The 20,936-nt window shown below is 34.4% G+C and overlaps 1 protein-coding gene across 1 annotated transcript; it reads left to right on the top strand.

The window, feature by feature from the left end:
* The first annotated feature begins 67 nt into the window (after positions 1-67).
* On the top strand, positions 68-881 carry LOC149194366 (uncharacterized). The gene is made up of 4 exons (XM_089407653.1): positions 68-173; positions 305-357; positions 435-476; positions 574-881. Exons 1-4 carry the CDS (start codon positions 68-70, stop codon positions 763-765), a joined length of 393 nt encoding a protein of 130 aa, XP_089263779.1. The 3' UTR covers positions 766-881.
* Positions 882-20,936: the final 20,055 nt, after the last annotated feature.

Genomic DNA, 20,936 nt, shown 5'->3' with positions numbered 1-20,936 from the left:
GTTCAGGTCTTGACCTACTCCCGCCTTTTGTCACTAACCCTAGTCCACTTACTTTGTCATTTTCACTATGCAAAATTCTCAGTTCTGCTCTGCGAGTTTTCTTGGCGCCTCTGCTCCTCGCTCCGGCGCGGATTCTTCTGATGCCTCCGACCTTTCTGCTCCTTTATTCGTTGGTATGTTTGTGAGAGTGTCCAGTTGTTACTACTCCTCTCTGTAAATCGATTAACTGACTGTTTCTCTGGTTATTTTCTGCTGCAACAAAGTTTGTTTTCTCTCTGTCAACTCACCTCGGTTATTATGGTAGGTTCTCTCGGTTCGAGCTCCAGCGAGTCGCTCCGCCTCAATCCGGGTTTCAAGGTAAGTTAGGGTTCTATGTTAAACCCTGCTTCTCCACATCTTTCAGATCCTAACAGATCTGCTCCTCTGCTCTTCAGGTTATGATGTTGGTCGTTTGCAATGCCTCTCTTCAAACCCAGGTAAAAACAAAGTCCAATGCGGTTGCCTGTTCATCTACAGATATTTCTTATCGTTGCCCTTGTCTCAACGCTGACCCATGTCGATATGTTTATGCAGGTTACTTGGGCGGTTGGCCGCCGTGGCTCGTGCTCCCTGTGCGTTTTGGATGTAGCCCAAAACCCCTTCCAACTTGGTGTAACGGGTAGGATCTTGTCCAGCTCGGGCCTGCTTGTTAAATTTGTAAACAGTCTGAGGGTTTGTGCATTAAATGAGCTCGGCTCTGTTGCTAGTTTTGTAAACAATCTGTAGTTTTCTGTATTTAATGAACTCGGCTCCGTTTGCTGAATGTGCAAGCACTCTGTGGGGTTTTCTGTATCTGTAAACGAACTTTATTATTTGTTTCCTTTTTCCTGAGGACCGTTATATATATGGTGACTGTCGTTTTTGACCAGTAATCGACCTGGTCCGTCTTTTTGCTGTGATTCCGTGGGTTTGTTTAATCGATGTTCTTGTTTTCTTACAATGACTTCAATGATAAAGGAACAGTACTTACTGAGCGTTCTTATGGTGCGTTTCTTTTGTGCATAAGGGTTTCATTAAATAAACCTTTTGTATACTGTGTATCCAGCATTTATAAATCTAATGGAAAACAGTTAAGTTTGATATGCTTGTACCTGGTTTAATGTGATATCGATTGTCGTTAGTTTGTTCTTCTCTGCGTGGGATGGCTCCCCGTAGCAGTGCCTTCTCTTTTGTTGTCTGCTAATTCCAGTATGTGCTCAATATTTTGTTTCTCATCCGCATGCTTGTTGTACAAGACCTATAATGGTTGCTGAAGCAAATAATATTAATCAAATAATTTACAGTATGCCTGTTATAGCTATGTCTGTTATAGCCCTCTTACAGTAAAGTGTTATTGTAGGAAACAGTAGCAATATATTTATGTGACAGTGGTTTTTTTTTTTTAAACAATACAATTTTGCTTTCTCTTAGAGGAAAATGTATCTGTCTGTTTCTTAATTCCGAAGAGAGTTTCTTTTCATTGTCCTTTTCCTTCTGTTTTACATCTGGGTAGCGTAACTGCTCCCACTTTCGGTTAAACTGCTTACCAGAATTCATCCTAACTAAGTAACAGTTTCTTATACTAAAGACTAATTTACGGTTAACTAATTTCCAAACTTAAAAACAAGATACAGTTTCAATTACCATGGTCTCTAAATGACCTTCTGGGAAAAAATCAAACAACTAGTAAAGAAAATTTAAAACAAATGACAACTTCTGTTAACCTGGTTCCCTCCATAAGACAGTCAACCACCTTCTGTCTCCTCAGAGCTGGATGCTCCTGCATCATATAGATCAAGGGGTTGTCAGAAAGTGAAACTGGGTGGGGAAGGTTATCCCATCTCTTCTTTCCAAATTCCTATGTCACTCGTCTAGAGTTAGTTTCTAACGCTGAAAAATCACAATTCATTTGGCCTAACTAGGGCTCAGAAGAATAATAGTGGGTTAGTGAAACTTGGTGGGGATGGTTATCCCATCTCTTCTTTCAAATTCCTATGTCACTGGTCTAGAGTTAGTTTCTAAAGCTGAAAAATCACAATTCATTTGGCCTAACTAGGGCTCAGAAGAATAGTAGTGGGTTAGAAAGAAGCTACATGATTGACAACCCTAATATAGGGCATAGAAAGAAAATAAACAAAATTTGTCTGAAACAAAAGAAGATTAGAATATTTTGAAGATTACTAGATTTTTGGAGGCTGTAGCAGTCTCGTGGATGGAGGAAGAGTGAACTATCTTCGCCATTAGCATTGACAGAAATGGATGCACCGAGCATGTCCAGTAATACTGCCCATTTGTTGGGTACTTCCCCCTTGTTGAAGAATTTCAGCTTTGACTAGACTGACCTTGCACACCATTAATTCCAACTTCAAACTCAACCTTGAAGCATAGCCAACCTATGAGTTGCACTCAGAATTTCTCAAACTAACAGGAGCTTGGAAATGTCTTCGTGAGATAATGTAAATTACACGAAGCTTCCTGGCTTTATAACCTAAGGGGGACATTCAAGATTGCACATGGTTAAATTTGGCCTATATTAAATAAGGTAAACCAAGGTAAACCATTATTACATTATTGAATAAATAAAATAACTGATCACATGCTAAATTTGACCATGTTCAATTACAACTTCCATTCTTTCGAAATTTAAACCTTGTGAGGTGATGTGGTAACGGTAGTTTGGGGGTGTTCATGTGGGTCTCTCTATTTTAATTTTTTAATAATATTTTTTGAAATAATAATAAAAGTGAGTTGGATTTGAGGTATTATTGTTTTTTATAGGAGTGTCTATAATGCGACTTTTTGAGATTGGTGACGGAATCCGGCAAGAAATCAAATTGCAGGTCGGATTCAGCACCCTGAAAAACCCCTGGGACGGTTTCATTGTGCAGAAATTAGCTATCAAACTTGGATTCAATAAATTACTGGATTTTCACCAAAAAATCGCCAGAAAGACTTTCAAAAAGTCGCATTAAAGACTACTCCTTTTTATATGGTGAATTGCGATGGTCAAAACTACCAGAATCTCGGCAATAAAATTATTTTTTTAATAATATTTTTGAAATAATAGTACGAAGTGAGTTAGATTTGAGGTATTATTGTTTTTTGTATGGTGAATTAACTGAGTGGTCAAAAGTGGCTGGAATCTTGGCAATAAAATTATTTTTTTAATAATATTTTTTGAAATAATAATAAAAGTGAGTTGGATTTGAGGTATTATTGTTTTTTTATGGTGAATTGGTTGGGTTGTTAAAAGCGGCGAGAGTCTCCACAATAAAATTATTCTTTTAATAATATTTTTTGAAATAATAATAAAAGTGAGTTGGATTTGAGGTATTTTTGTTTTTTATATGGTGAGAAAGCTTCTAAAGAAGCAGAATAATTGTGGGGGTGGTCAAAAGCGATGAAAATCTCGCCAAAAAATTTTCAAAAAATCTTGTAGAGGTAGTCTTTGAATCGAGTTGTTGATGTTGGAAATGGATTGAGAACCATCGAAAATGTGTAGGACACCTAAAATTTTAAGTTTAACAACAATAACTTGGATCTAAAATGGATTGAGAACCATCAAAAACGTGTAGGACACCTAAAATTTTAAGTTTAACAACAATAACTTGGATTTACAAAAATCCTTGCCAGATTTTCTCTAAATATGACCGGAATTTCCATAACTTTCTCGGTAACTCCTCTGTCTTGTTAGACTACACTTAACTTAGTTGTCAAACCAGCACGAGGACAAGTAATCTCCTCCACACTAACTCATCACTGTTATTCAAGGAAAACCACATTGTAATAAGGTGCGTATGGTTCTTAAGAGCACGTTTGTGAGATGCCTCTAGGTCTTGGGTCATTGAGTGTTTCCCTAAGTTCCAGGAAGATTAACTCTTAGCCAAGAATCCTACTAGAGGCCCATAGAAATTTTAATATTATTTATTTATAAAATATAAAATATAATATATATATATATATATATATATATATATATATATATGGAAAATTGGTTTGAATTAAAAAATCTAAATCAGTTTAATTATTAAACTTAAAAATATTTAGGGGAGAAAAGATTTGAAATAAAATAAATAAATTAATAAATTTGAGAGTATTTAGTGGAAAATAAGGAATATGGTAATGATGGTGAGTAATGTCTACCAAGAAAGTAAAAGATTAATGGAGATTCTTTAATATTTTATTTTTATGATAGAAAAGAAGGGAGAGAAGGGTTAATATAGCGCTATAGTTTTGTTGATTTAACATGTGCAGAACGCTAGTAATGTGGCAAATATTTTTAAAATTTCAACATATGTGAGTGAGTTTTCCAAAATCCCACAGAAAATATGCTTTTCATCTTCAACCGTCTTAGTATGGAAAAGCTCACAAACTCTTTTGTCCCAAGGTATTCTAGGAATTTGACCAACACCTTCACTTTGAAGGTCATGAGAATTCTTCTTGCTTAGGAAAGGTCTATTTTCTTCTTATCACTAGTCATGACACACTTGTTATCAAGATTGGGATTGATCACTTCTTTACACATTAGTTTATTTTTTCTAAATAACTCTTTATCATCATATAACTTATCTTTAAATTTGGAAATAATAAATCTTGAACAATAAATAAATAATAGTGATTCCATATAAAATTAGATGGTAATAAAAAAATTAGGTTAAAAATAATTTTAGAAATTAAGAATAAGTTAATTTAGTTTAACATTTTTTTGGATAATTTATTTGGAAAATTTATGTTATGTAACATTTGGTATCTCGCTTGATTGACCTTAAAAATAAGTATATAAAATTATATGAATGATAACATTTTTTTCCAAACTCTTTAAACTTTGGGTATCATCTTTAGACTTAAATAGCTACAAGTAAAAATTTTATTGATAATAAATTGTGGTAAAAAGAAAATTATTTGAAATTAAATATATATTATATAAACTTAGGAAGTATTTCAATAAATTATAATTAAACTAAATAATAAATTTAGAGATTAGTTTAAAATAATAAATAAAGAAATATATATATCTCTTAAATTATCTTAAAATAAAACGAATAACGAAAAAGTTAAGGAAATGAATATATGAACTTTTAAAATTAATTAATTTATAATAATATATAATTAACTTTATAGTTGTTAAAAAAATATTTTTTATTTTAAAATAGTAAAAAAATATTATTAAAATAAAAACCAAATAATTTTATAGCTGTGAATTGGAATTATTTTAGATTATTAGGAAAAATAGTTGTTATTTCTATCTAAATTTAATTTTTAATAATATAATAGTAGAAAATATTTTTATGTTGATTTTTACTTAATTGAGAAAAAATATTTTCCCATTAACAAAAATCAACTTTAATTTAATACCATGTTAATTTAATATTACAATAATATTATTTTAAAATATGCATAAAATAAATTTTCCATGTGAAAGAAGCTCTATATATTTTATTTATTTTAAATGAATGGACAATAACATCATTATAACCAACCATAATTTAAGAATGATAATTTTCCATATAGTTCAAGGTAATTATGTTTTGTTTTTTTTTTTGTTTTTTAATGTGACTAAACAATTGCTCTGTGTGAAAGAAGCTCATGTATTTTATTTTATTTAAATTAATGGACAATAAAAATATTATAAACTTCCATAATTTAAGAATGATAATTTTCCATATAATTCAGCATAATTATGTTTTGTTTTTATTTTAATAATATGACTAAGCTTGACTTATTTTGTTTTATTATTTAAATTTTATGATAAAACATGAATATGGTTAATGTTATTTTATGGAAATATGTTGTGTGTGTTTTTATTGAGGTATTATCATGTTTGAGTTTTTGATGATGAGTGGTGAAACTATTAAAAAAGTGAGATCTAAATAAATAAGCAAGTAACATATTTTCAAAAACTCACATTATATCTTCCGGATCTACCAAATTCTTAGAAAGATCATTTTTTTTTTCTATTTTTTTTTCCTATAAATGTTTTAACTAATAATTATAAGTATTAATTTTATTTTTTTATTCTATTTCATTTTTATTTTTATTTTTAGTTTTATGTAATTTGACTCAGTCAAAGTTCATGAGGTCCTTCATAGATAGTGATTGCGGTTGGGCTATTGAAGGACTCATGGTAAGTCACTATTCAGTTCCCCACCCTATTTGGGTGTTATTTTTGGAAATGACCATGATGTAGCCTCACCAATGTCCAACTTACAAAAAAAATGACCGAGTCAAAATGTTTATAGGATGGGAATTTACAACATCTTTCTATTACATATAGTAATGAAAAAACATATGCATAAGGAAATTAAAATTAAATAATAAATAAGAAATCACAATATTCTCAACGAAACCTAATAATTTTAAAGCATATTAATTTATAATGTGAATATGACGAATAAAATATTTGCCTTTATGAATCTTGGCATGATAAGTATATTTATTTACATCTTATCTCGATCCACATTTTATATAAAGGCTTACCTAAATTGTGGTGGGAAGTAACAAATGGTAAATATGCTATTTACCTAACTATGAGCCCCTTTTAAGAATTTTATCTTTGGATTATAAATCACTTACACAATTATATAGAAATCATGCTTGAATATTGGAATGATATCCATAAATTATGGAATAAAATATGTGATACAATTATTCACATTCCATTACATTATGCAAAGCCTACAATAAGACCCTCAAATTATGTAAAATCAAATGTTTGGAAATTAGTTTCTTAATACTATTCAAAAATAAATATTTTTTTTCAAAGATGAAGATTATAAGTTGCATTGATCAATGTTAAACAAGTAATGGTCAAATAGAGTCCTACCTTGGCAAGGACTAACAATGATTTTGTAACCATATTTAAATTTAATTAATAAGGATGAAACACTTAATACTTGCAATATAACAAGATTATTAAACATGAATTGTAACCTCTCCTTTACTAGAGAATATCATTGACTTGTAAATAGGCTTTGTTACAATACCATGGCTTTTAGATATCACATGCACAATAACCATAAATAATTTCACAAGCCTAATATTTTATAAACATTTTATTTTAATATTATTTTATAACATTTTTAATTAAACATAAGAGAAAAAAAATTATAATTACTCTTGAGATATATATAAAAAAATTATGTTGATTATTATTAAAAATATTATGTGGATATTCCATAGAGATTATATCTAGGTTTTAATAAAATTAAAAATGAGAATACATTTATATAGAGAGATGTGAAATTTATATCATACCATCCTACATCCATATTAACTCCATATATAAGCATAGAGAGAGATCAAATCTCTTTTCACTCTAAAACAAGTTTGCACCACAAGAGTTTTGATCCCTCTTTACCCTTGGTAGATCGAGAGTTAAGGTGGATATAAGTCTATAAATAAACCAACCTAGATCCATCTAACTTTGGATATATCATGCACGAATAGGGATCAAATCCATCTCGGTGCAAACCTTTCTTTTGGAGTGTATAATTTAAGACACGCTTGCACCCAAAGGGATTGAATCCCTCTCGGTGCATGATAGATCAAGAGTTAGATGAATCTAGGCTAGTTCGAGTTGAGTGCAACAATGTCACATTTTTAAATTATCATTATTAGGTATATGTTTGAGATAAACTTCATATTTTGAAATTATATTATATTTTCTTTTCTTGACATGACCACATCATTCTCTTATTTAATCTAGTCTATGTTACTTTCCTTGAATGGTTTGTACGTCTGTGTTTAAATGTTTTGAGTGGATTCTGTGTTTATGTGTTTGGATTTGGATGGTAATTATTGTTTTGAGTGGATTCTGTGTTTATGTGTTTGGATTTGGATGGTAATTATTGTGAATGTTACGATCCTTGTGTTATATTTCTATATGTGTATGTCATTGTTTGTTAGTAATTAGTTGGTGATGAAGAAGGGAGACAATGTGATCAATAGTTTGTAGGAGGATTGATACTACACATCTATTTCACTTAATTTTGGTTCACAACCTTTGCAACTAATTAATCCTTAATAATTTCCCTCAGGTATTACTAAATATATCTTGAAGAGTGGTTTGAATATTTTATTGCGTCAAGATTACTCTTGAAATAATATATATTTTTAAAAGCAGTTTTAATAATTTAATATGTAAATATTACTCTTAAAATAATTCGTTTCTTTGCTAATTTACTTCAAGAATATTTTGATGATTTTTTTTTTATCTATAGTCTATTATGAAAAGTCAAGAAATAATGTATTTTTTTATTTTTTTTAATGAGTGGGCATATTTACAAAATATTTACATCACATGTTTCTCCAAAAAAATATAACATATTCACTCTCTATATATCTTAAAAATGGATCTTGAATAGCATTTTGATGAAAATTTTTGAGAGATGTTTTTTTTTTAATGTTTTTAAATATGTCATTTCCTCTATTAAATATTTTGAATAAATTGTTGTATGCAATTATCTATTAATAATTTTGAATATATGTAGTTTTGGATATATTTAATTGTCTATTAGTAATTAGTTGGTGATAAATAAGGGAGGTGATTTATCAATAATTAATCTGCAATTTGCAGGAGGATTAATTCTACACATCTAATTTAATTTTAATTCGAGGTATTGCAACTTTTGAGAGCTAATTAATTGTTAATAATGTCCCTCTAACTCAATAGTTTGGCAACTTTTGACATATTTTAGTAGTGACATTATTAGTTTTGCCATATTTTCATATGGATTAACGAAACGAGTAGTTGAAATAGTAAACCATTCAAATCTTTAACTCGAGCTATTATAGTAAACACCATACCTTGTCTCTTTTTCTCTCTAATATTAATAGGTTGAATTACTATAACACAAAAATCAATGCACAATGTGAGTAATTTTTTTGTGATTACACTGGAATTAATGTACATTGTTAATCCAATCACTTTAAAATTATTGTACCATCATACATTCACCTCCATCACATTAGAAATCAACATCTACACTAAAATCAATTCATCTAATGCAAGCAATCACATAGGATTAAAAAACAACATCCTCATTGAAATTAATGCATCTAATGCAAGTAATAGATTACGATTAGAAATCAAAACCTACACTAAAATCAATGCATATAGTGAAAACAATCAAATAGAATTAGAAATCAACATCTACACTAAAATCGAGGAATCTAGTGCCGTAAATCAAAACCTACACTAAAATCAATGCATATAGTGAAAACAATCAAATAGAATTAGAAATCAGCGTCTACACTAAAATCAAGGCATCTAGTGAAAGTAATCAAATATAATTATAAAACATCTACATTGAAATAAATGCATCTAGTACAAGCAATCAAATAGGACTAGAATTCAACATCTACATTGAAATAAATGCATCTAGTTCAAGCAATCAAATATATTTAGAAATCAACATCTTCACTAAAATCAATGCATCTAGTGCAAGCAATCAAATAGGATTAGAAATCACCATCTACACTAAAATCAATACATCTAATGCAAGAAATATTCTTCGCTCTCTCCTCCTTATATATATATCTCCATCCATATATCCTTATTTTTCTCTCTATCTCAACCACCTAGAGACACACACACTCTATCTCTCCATATCTATCTATCACTCCTCCCCCCTCACTCTATCTATGTCTCTATTCTTCCTTCTCTTCACCTTCCATCCATATCTCTAACTCCCTTTGTCTCTTCTTTGCCTCTCTAAGTCACCCACAAAACATACACCCTCTTTCTCTATATCTATCTTTCCCTCCCTCTTCCTTTCCCTCCCTCTCTCCTCACCTTCTCTCGCTCTTTCCCTACCTTCTATCTCTCTTCCCTCCCGCTCTCCTCTCTCCCTCTATTTTCATATCCCTCATCACTCCACCTATATCTCTCCACATTTCTCTCTCTATGTCTTTCTTCTTAGCTCCCTCTCTCTCCACCTCAAACTCCATATCTCTCGCCATAACTCTCTCCTTCTCTCTTTAATGTCCTCTCTCTCTTCCTTCCTTTGTCTCCCTGTCTCTCCCATCTCCCTCGACTCTCTCTCCCCTCCCTCTCTCTCTATATTTGTCTGACTGTGTCTCTCTCTCTCAACTTTGTCACTATTTCCCTCCTTATCTCCTTCTCTCTCCTTCTCTACCCCCTTCTCTCCATCTCTCCTACATCTCTCTATCTCACCCCTAAAAATACACACATTCTCTCCATCTCTCCCTTGGCACTCTCTCTTGCTCTCTCTCTTCAATTTTTTATCTATATGTCTTTCTTCTTCCCTCCCTCTCTCCCCTTTCAAATCTATCTCTTTGTCTCTCCATATTTCATCCTTTTTGTCCCTCCCTCTATCCTCCTCTCTTTCAAGTCTTCCCTCTCATCCTTCCTCTCTCTCCCTTTGTATCATACCTCCCTCTATATCCCTCATCACTCTCTCTCTCTCAAACCATGTCACTATCTTCCTTTCTTTCTCCGCCTCTCTCTCCCCCTCTCTCCCCTTTGTCTTTGTGTCTCCCTCTCTCTCTTACCCTTCTCTCACTCTTCTCCTTCTCCCTTTATTCATTCCTTCTCTCCTATCTCCTTCAATGAAAGCAATCAAATAAGATTAGAAATCACCATCTAAACTAAAATCAATGCATCTAGTGCAATAAATATTATTTCGTCTCTCCCCCCTCCATCTATATCTATATCTCCCTCAATCTCTCCTTCTTTTTCTCTCTATCTCACCTGCCCCCAAACACACATGCTCTCTCTATCATACCTATCTATCTCTCCCTCCTTCCCTCTCTTTATCTCTCCCTTATTCCCCTTCTTCAGTTTACATCTATATCTCTATATCCATCTATCCCTCCTTTGTCTCTCTATATCACCCAAAAAACATATAAATTATTTCTCCATAGATATCTATCTCTCCCTCCCTCTTCACCTGCCCCTCTCTCTTCATCTTCCCTCTCTCTCTCTTCCCCTTATCTCCCTACCTCTGTCATTCTATCTCTCTTCCCTCCTTCTCTCCTCTCTCCCACTCTCTCCATATCCCTTATCATTTACTCTATCCCTCTCCACCTTCCTCTCTCTTTGTGTTTATTTGTATCTCCCTCTCTCTCCCCTCTAATTCCATCTCTCTTTCTCTCCCTCCCTCCTTATCCTCTCTCTCTCATGTCCTCTCTCCCTTCCTTTGTCTCTCTCTCTCTCTCTCTCTCTCTCTCTCTCCAACTTTGTCACTCTCTCCCTCCTTTCTCCTTCTCTCCTTCTCTCTCTCTCTTCCCTCTATCTCTCCTTATTTGTCTCTCTATATGATCCCCAAACATACACATTCTCTTTCCATCTCTCCTTTCTCACTCCCTCTCTCTCTCCACTTTTGTCTCTCTATGTATTTCTTCTTCCTCCCTTTCTCCCATCACAACTCCATCTCTCTATCCCTCCCTTTCTCCTCCTCTCTCTCTCATCATTTCTCTCTAGCCCTTTCCCTCCTACTTGTCCCCTTCTCCCTTTATCTCACTCTATCTCTCCACCTCTATCACTCTATGTTTTTGTTATTCCCTCCCAAATATATATAGAGTTAATATATATCATGACATATTAATATATATTATAATATAAAAAATTTGATATTTTATTAATCCAAAGTTATTAAATTTAATAATATCAATATTAGATTTAATGATGTTTTTTACATGGAATGACGAACAAATTTAAAACAAAACTACATCAAATTAATATTTTCAAATATTACAACTTTGATGTGGAAATATTTGTCTTTAAATATTTGAATATATCCATGGGATATAGTTTTTCCTTTTAAAGATTAGTTTTACAAATATTTACCTGGATGCGGGTGAATTAACTGTGCATTAATGCAGGGACGTTGGAATGTCGGCACTCGTCCCAGCCAGCTGGTGGCTAGCGCTTCGTCCCAGGCCAAGCCTTGGTACATGAATTCTCATCTTAAGCAAACGCAGGCCAGCTTGCAGAATTACATTAATGCTCGCTCTTGCCGAGGATTCCAGACAGATCAATCCATTATGGAGCCCATTAACACCTCTGCTTTCCCTCCATTTCTCAGTGTTTGCTCGCTCCAGGCAGAAATCCCTTGCAACAGAACTGTGGTAGGAAAACGTTGCTGCCTGCTCTGCTATCTTTCCTTTGGCAATGGTTTCCATTATTCCCATTCCCAATTCTACGCTTTAAACATTGCCCAGACTCCCTCTGCTCATTCTCAGATTTCTGCCCAAGCCCTCAATTCTCTAGAGCTTCACATTTGGTGCAGCATGATGGTTCGACATCGCATGATGGTTCAACATCGCATGTGGAGTTGCAGAGGAGGAGACCATGGGGATAGCATTCGCTCTCAGGTTGAACACAATGAGGCTTCACCTCTGCCTCCTACCTCTCTGCCTCCTTCTCAGACCAACTCGCTCCATCCCAGTTTGCCTAGTTGTCATCTCCCTCACTCTGCTTTCCACTCGAACCATTTCAGGTTTCAAAGCAACATGAATTGGCCACTCATCTCAGCTAATATCACCATTATCGTTTCTGAAGAAGAAAACCAGCTTAATGCTACTGCAGATCTCTCTACGGACCAAACTCAGAATGTTCATAGAATGGAATTTAGTTTGGGCCCTAAGCAGCCTCCACTAGATCAAGTCAGAGTCGCGTGGCATGTCAACCAAAAGATTGATGAGGGCTCTGAAGGCTACACCCGGCACCCTGATGGCAGGACTTAGGGTGCCAATATTTCGTCATATTTCATCGGTAGTTCAAGTGGCACTCTTCCAAAAGTCAAGCTGAACTACCATAAAATCATATCAACCCAACCAAGAGTCACACTTACTCAGTCTCTTTCATCCACTATAAATATACTTTCTACCTCCCTTACTTACAGCAATTCAAATCACTAAATACTTTCTATTTTTGTCCACATGCGTGAAGGAGAGAGAGAAAAAACCAGCCAAGTTTAAAATAAAGTTTTACTTGGATACTGTTTAGAGTTTTTATAGGCAGTTTGGTTAAATTTTTGAGGTATTTGCATAGGCTACCTGCTTGGAGACGCTCTTTGCATTGGAATGGAGTTGTACGGCGTGAGTCAAAATCCTAATCGATATGCCGATCAAGTGATCTACGTGAATTATTACTGGTGGGCTTACGTTGAAGTCTCAACAATCCCAATCGATATGTGGATCAAGTGATCTGCGTGGATTATTACGGGTGGGCTTACCTTGAATTAATTCTCAAGATTAATTTTAATGTCTCAATAATGTGTTTTCTACACTCCACAACACCTGCAAGCTTAGGAAACTGTTTACTATGTAATCACCCTTGGTGCCTATTAAATATTTTCTCTATCATGTAATTAATGTAAAATTTGTATGTTAATATAAATATGGATGTAAAATTCATTTTGTATGTTGGGAAAGTTAGATCTGAGGCAGTGAGGGGAAAATTGTCGAGGAAATATTGGTGGGTGTGTGAAAACTGAGTTTTACAAAAGTTTACTTTGCAACCCCAGTAAGTAAATTGTTGTGTTTTTTTCTTGGAGGAGCAACCTCCAATTTATTGCTCTAATGTAATTTCCTTATGTTTTGACATATAATGTAAAGTGTGCTAGTTGGGTTATGGTATTAATCCTTCACAAGCAGATTTATAGCAACCTCCTTTATTTTACTCTGTGTTTTTTGCTATGTAAAATTTATGTTTTAATTAAATCCCTATGTCTATTTTTGAGCTAGTTGACTTTGCCCCAACTTGTGTAGAATTATCATAAGGCTTACCTTACTGCCAGCTCCTTTTCCCTATTAAACTTTTTCTAACAATAAACTGTGATCATTGGTATTCTCGGAATTTTATTCCATAAGAACAACTATGAGTTAGAAAACTATGAGTGAGTTAGAAAACATCATGTGTTATATTAGAAGAGATAATACCATGACTTAGAAAACATCACAAGTTAAGAATACGGGGGAGAAAAGAGATGTTGTATGGTTTTTTTGGAAATTTTGATTAATACAATACAATAGTAAATATGAGAAGATATTCAAATAATTAATATATTAATATGGTATTCATAAATTAAAACACACATGTGAAACAATGTATTGGATCTGATTACTTCATAACCCTTGTTGGTATTTCAAGCTTTTCAAGTAAGTGTGAGAGATGATATTCATAAAATAAACAAACATGGAAACATTGAATGGGAAATGTTTTTCAAATAATTCTTATTAGTTGGTGGAGATTTGACAAAATAATCAATTTGTTACTAGTAGGTACCAATATGCTTCACTGGCCTTCCCCAACTCTGCAGCGTTAAGAAACTTCATGGTTGGAGTTTAGAGATTCTTCACTGCTGAAATGTTGAGACTTGTAACATCGTTTCTTCTGAATCAGAGCATATTGGTTATTGTTATTTCCAAAGCCAAAATCAATGTGGAATCCAACATAAATATAAAATTTGCTAGACCATACTCAACAAATACCCCATAATTTGTCGTGAAAATGTTGTGTCAGTCTCATCATATGCAAATATCTTATTTTGAGAGAAGAGTACCTCCTTTCTGATTTCGGAACAATTTGATGCATTCTTGCTATGCTTTGCAAGTCATTGTCCTGTCATAATGCTACTAATATTGATGTTGTGGGAATCACGAGCTCTCTTAATAAACGGAAATGATGATATCCTATGATTTTGTAATGTGAGATTCACACGAAAAGGTTTGGAAAAATATTTTGTTGTCTTCAACTTTCATTAAAATCTCTCCTTTCCAAGTTCATTTGCTCGGACGGTTAATGTTTGGGATTTTAATGTTTGTAATTTGTAAGGAGAGATTTAGTGAGACTTGAATACCACAAAATATTTTTCCGAACCTTTTCCATGGATCTCACATTACAAAATTACGATATCATCATTTATGTTTGTAAGAGAGCTCGTGATTCCCACAACATCAATATTAGCAGTTTTGTGAAAGGAGAATGTCTCGCAAAGCTCACAAGAATATTTCAAATTGTTTCGAGATCAGAAAGGAGGTAGTCTGGTCTCAAAGTAAAGGATTTGCATATGATGAGAGAGGCACAACATTTTCACGGTAAATAATCAGTGTGTTCGTTGAGTATGGTTTAATAGATTCTACATTGATAATGGATTCTACACTGATTTTGGTTTTGAAAATAACAATAACCAATATGCTCTGATTAAAAAAAGACGATGTTACAAGTATCTCAACATTTCAGCAGTGAAGAATCTCAAAGCTCGAACTATGAAGTTTATTAAAGCTCCTGAGTTGGGAAGGCCAGTGAATGATATTCGTACCTGCTATTAATAAATTGATTATTTTTGACAATCTCCATCAGGTGATAAGAATTATCTGAAAAACGTTTTCATTCAATGTCACGATGTGTGTTTTATTTTAAGAATATCATCTCTTAGAATTTACTTGAAAAGCTTGAAATACCTGCAAGTAATCAGATCCAATACATTGTTTCACATGTATGTTAATTTATGAATAACATCTTAATAGATTAGTTATTTGAATATCTTCTCGTATTTACTATTGTGTTGTATTAATCAAGAATTTTCCGAAAAATTTAGTCACACAAGTCTCAACTTCACATTATTAAAAATAAAGACATTGTATTTAGGCCATACACCATCTTTTTCTCCAATTATTCTTAACTCGTGATGTTTTCTAATGCATGGTGTTACCTTATCTAATAAAACCCATGATGTTTTCTAGCTCATAGTTGTTCTTATGGTATAAAATTCCGAGAATACAATGATCACAGACTTAGGAGATAACAGGCTGCTGTGACATTAGAATTCAAGCGATTCTTGCTCGCAGAGCCATCAATTTCCAAGACAAAGATGTAAGTTTGATTCAACTGAACGCAGGCAACGCAACACAAGCCAATTGAATATTTAGGAGGATCAATCAATTTTCCACTTAACGCAGTGCAATCAATTTCCCACTTACGTAGAACCTTAACAAACTAATACTTCAGATATGCTTCTGTAAAGAAAATGTAAAACATTTCAGTTTCCATTATAACATTAATGATGTCATTATAGAAATACCTCATAATATTGATATGTCATTCCAGAAAAAAACCTCATATAAATTTGCATCAGGAAAAAAATAATTATTATTGTTGGTGTTTAATTCCAAGGAAAAAAAACTCTTAGTCGTTATGCATTGAATTCCCTTGCGCTCTCAGTTATGATCATACCCTCCATAGTGTGGACAGTTTAACCTTTTCAGGAGCTACAGTTGCTTCGCTCCACTCGCTCCCAGCTGGCTTGAGATCTCGTATGGGAGAAATATTTCATATGAGAATAACTCAACCAAGTTATTCTCCATACTTCGGCTCATAAAACATTTAGATTATTTCTGGGGTTTGCATTAATATAAAAAACTTGTATTCTCCATACTTCGCTCATAAAACATTTATATTATTTCTAGGGTTTGGATTAATATAAAAAACTTTTACGGATAGTTCTAGTTGACTGATTGAAAGAAAGCCGATAACAAGAGAGCTACCTTAAACTTAGAGAATGCTCCGCTGGTGGATATGCCACTGATGTGGCTGGCTCTTCACAGGGTATTGGATATGCTCAAGGTATTGATCAATATATACCTTGATCAATATATGAAATACCCTGTTTAGATGTTGTTGGAAACCTGCTACAGGCAAGGCATCTTGTAACATCCCTTGTGAAAAGTTAATACTAGTAAATAGTGAAAGTAATTATTGAACAAGAACTTTATTTGAGAAATATATATGTTCCTGTTATTAATTTTATGTGAATGAAAAATAGTTGTGTTGGTACTTTTTGAATTGAGTTATGATTAATCATGGTTAGTAACTGAGGAATCAGTTACAGTGGAACCCTAACTACCTGGAGGTAGTTGAGACCCCAGAGGAAAAGGGGGAAATGCCATGTCTGGTTGGGATCAGATGGGAGAAAAGAGAAAAAAACATTCATGCTATGTCTGGTTAGGATCAGATGGCATAAGAGGAAAGAATTTCCTGTGTACGCTACGTCTGGTTAGGATCAGATAGCGTTTACTGGAAAGACCAGTGTAATTGCGGTCGAGTAGGACCTGCAAGTGCTTGGGGGTGGAAGGTCAGAGAAGGAACTCTTCCTACGGTCGGGTGGTTTGACAAGCACTCAAGTAGGTTTGCAGAATAGCAGGTATGGCCTACTGTGAGACTATTTATTTACTGAAGTTATCTTTTATACTGTACTGTGCTAAACTAATATACTGTTATGTGAGAAGAAATGGAAACAGTAGGGGTTAGTTGACTATTATTCTTATCTGAAAATAAAAATAGAATCAAATAGTATTTATATAAACAGAGACCGAAACACATTTGTATTGGAAGAAGAAACAGACATCAAACCCTTGCATTTTATCTAGAAATAACCATACGACATAAATCTGAATAGACAAGTCTTTATTATTTGAATGACATTTAGAAATATGGAAGGGGTATACCGTAGACCCTCTGTTTAAGTTACAAGTCAAGAAAACGAAATATATATTCGGTACAACAAGATTCGAGAGAAATGGAATATGCATTCTTGGTAGAAACCCCTAATACGCATTCACAGCATGGCACTGAATCATAAGGCGGACTGGTAAGTCCCGCAACAAGGATGAGTGCATATATATATATGTTACATCGTTGTCCACATAAAATAAAGAAAACTTAAATTCAGACCAAACCCCGGACCCGAATAGCCGTAGCCGGAGAACGATAAGAACCTCATAAATTATGAAATCGAACTCTGCACTTTGCATGCACAGAATACATATTCAAAACAAACGTATTTTGACTATCCAACAAGTAAACAATATGTGCGACCAGAATAGCACGATAACTGTGGTATATGCATTCTCAGTCCAACTTACAAGTAAACCCCAAAGTTGAACATAAATGAAAACAAGCCGCAGGGTATCATAATCAACCAGAATACATCATATAACAGAAGTATTATAACTGTAATACAACAACATATTTGTAGTGAGTCTTGTGACATTAACGCAATATCATAATGAAAATGGATAGCTGTATATTAATCATTCTGTGTGGAAAAACTCAGAATAGTAAACTAGGAGACAGAAGATAAAATCTGCCGAGAGGACTGTAAACAAGAGTATGTGAACAAACCGAACTTAAAAGGGTTAACCTCATTTATACAGGAAAGTAATAAAACGGTCTATGACAGAGTCAAACTATAAGCTCGTTCACAAATAATTGTCCGTAGACAAAATGAGCCGAATGGCTTAAACTTAAAATAAACATGCTAAAATAATCCCTGAACTAATCAATTCGAAGCTCAGAGTGCTGTGCTTCTCGACAATGGGGTCCGCCCGAGCAAGGCTAGAGGCCGTTTCATTGCCAGAGAACCCTGGTTTTATGCGGAGGAAGCCGAATCGAAATAGTCAATGTCTGACATCCCTGCTCAAGGGAAGCCGGATTCAGACTTCGATTCGAGTGATGAGAATGTAAAATAAACAACAGTAATTTGCATACCTGGTTAAGGGCGGCCGACAGTAGGTAGGAAGCTACCCTTGCACTCAATGCTCGACGACAGCTTCTTACCTGAACCAACAATCAATACTTAATTAAACCTGAGAATAAAATGCAGTATGGAACAGTGGTATAATAAAAACTAACACTGTTGAGTAATAGCTGGAAATCGTGACAGACAAAGGGACTGTAACAAATTAGAGTCAAAAGGAAACTTAGCATATTACCGCTAGTAAACATTGAAACATTGCAAATTATAAAGGAACGCATACCTAAATCGTTTCATAGCCTTAAAGTAGCTATAAATTGCATGAGAACTACACAGGGTTTCAGAGCTACAGCAAACTCGTCGCTTGACCAAATGAACAATAGAATCCGAAAGAAAGGGAATAGGTTTATAAACTTTCCATACCTATGACTGATTCGTGGCATGTTTTCCCTCCGTTGATCTGCCATAAGCATTGTTTACCGTTCGATAGCCGGTGGAAATGGGCGCGAAATCAATATTCTCCGAGAAGCCAGACTGTAACACCTCGAGCTTGGGAGCACATGGACAGTGCCATCGCACCGTCCACCTTGCCAAATGGACGACACAGGTTTGAACAATTGGTACCAAATGCAGAGGCTGGACGAATGTATTGAATGCAGGTAAGTTCGGGATATGGAAAAATCCGAACGGTAGCTGTTGCTATTTAATGATAATTGAATTCTGTGCATTGTATGTAAGCCGAAGGCTCCGTAGTGGTGGAGATTTCTAAAGGGTTATGTAATTAACGCTATGCATATATGTATAATCATACAACCTTAGTCAATCACCCTGGATAACAGTGTTGCGTGCCAACTATATACATGCCACATATGTATGGTATCAACTTTAATTTATGCCGCTACCTTATTATATATAGTTATTGGAAATCCGCTGCTTGTGTTAGTAAGTTTATTGTTTAATATCAAGGAATGTAATTACCATGTTTTTATTATTAAGGTAAAAGATTGCCATGTAATATTAAAAAAAAAATATTTAGTATGGGAGTGTGTGACAAATTGGTATCAGAGCCAAGTTTTACAACTCTGTGACCTTTGGGAAGAATTTAAATTACATTAACATGAATATAAATGGTATCATGATAAAAGTTCAGAATATACTAAGATTAATTAAACTTGTTTAATGAGTTATTCTGTAGCAGGTAGTAGCAGAATGAGGAGAGCAAATAGTGCTCCTTATGGAAATCCTGAACCACCGGATAACATGGAACAAACCTCAGGGAAATTCTAAGTTTTGGGTACAATTGGGGGCAGCAGGTCGCAATGCTGACTCGACACTATTGAGGACAGTGCAGGAGCTAAAGGACGAAATGGCCGGTTGCGTGCGGATAACGAAAGATTAAATGTTGAACATGAGAGGATTCTGAAAAGTCTATCTGATAAGCAACATCAACAACAGTCACATCCAAGAACTGAACAACCAAGAGTAACAGATGAACAGAGCTATCATACTAAACCAGAAGAAGACAGGGCAGAGATGCGAGGAGAGAAGTCTGTTAACGCTTCTGAATATCAAACTCCGAAAAGACCCCGGATGGAATTACAAGGAGAATTCATGAAGATTAAACCACCTCATTTCGACAGAGAATCTGAAGAAGCTGCAGAGGTGTGGTTGATTAATATGAATAAGTATTTTCAGGTGTACGAATATGATCATCATCTTAAGGCAAGGCTGGCTATATTCTAGTTGCAAGACAAAGCCACGCTATGGTGGGAAGAGGTCAAGATGGTGCGGGGAATAAGTGAACAGGATGTGACATGGGAAAGTTTCAAGATATTTTAAAGAGAAGTACCTGACAGAACGCTTTTATGATGAAAAAGCGCGAGAATTCCATGATCTGCGGCTTGGACAGCAGACCATTGATGAATTTGTAACTAAATTCACGTCCCTGCTTCGCTACGTGCCCTATATTCGTGAAGAGAAGGCTAAGGTGCAAAGATTTGTGAGAAGCTTACCTCTGACAATGCGAGAAAGGATAGAGTTCGATAATCGAAAAACCATGGATGAAGCAATTCAAAAAGCAAGACTGTGTTATCAGCAGAACAAATCAAAAGGAGAAAATTCTGGAAAGCGTTGGACAGATAAGCGGGGCAGTAAAATGCCTATGGGTAGTAAAGGAACACGCAGCAGTTTTCAGAAAGGATTTTCGAAAGGAGCCAGCACTAAAAATCCAGCAAAAACTCAGAGCAGATTCAAGCCTCCTGCAGAATCCAAATACAGTGAACAGCAAGTTAGATTGGACAATGAAGGCTCAGCTCGGCCACCTGTTCAGTGTTGGGGTTGTGGGAACCCATTATATCAGAAACTGCCCTCATCGGAAGGACAACGATCAGTTGTCCCAGATCTACGAAGCTTCAACAG

This window comes from Pinus tabuliformis, chromosome 2_2 (genome assembly GCF_031772625.1).
Source record: "Pinus tabuliformis cultivar Carrire ecotype Pingquan chromosome 2_2, CPIR1, whole genome shotgun sequence".
NCBI classification, from domain to species: Eukaryota; Viridiplantae; Streptophyta; class Pinopsida; order Pinales; family Pinaceae; genus Pinus; species Pinus tabuliformis.
This window is presented reverse-complemented; position numbering and strand designations above follow the sequence as displayed.

Coding starts and splice junctions, on each gene's coding strand:
- LOC149194366 (XM_089407653.1), top strand. CDS start 68: ATGCAAAATTCTCAGTTCTGCTCTGCGAGTTTTCTTGGCGCCTCTGCT. Junction 174..304: donor TTCTGCTCCTTTATTCGTTG/GTATGTTTGTGA, acceptor TTATTATGGTAG/GTTCTCTCGGTTCGAGCTCC. Junction 358..434: donor GCCTCAATCCGGGTTTCAAG/GTAAGTTAGGGT, acceptor TCTGCTCTTCAG/GTTATGATGTTGGTCGTTTG.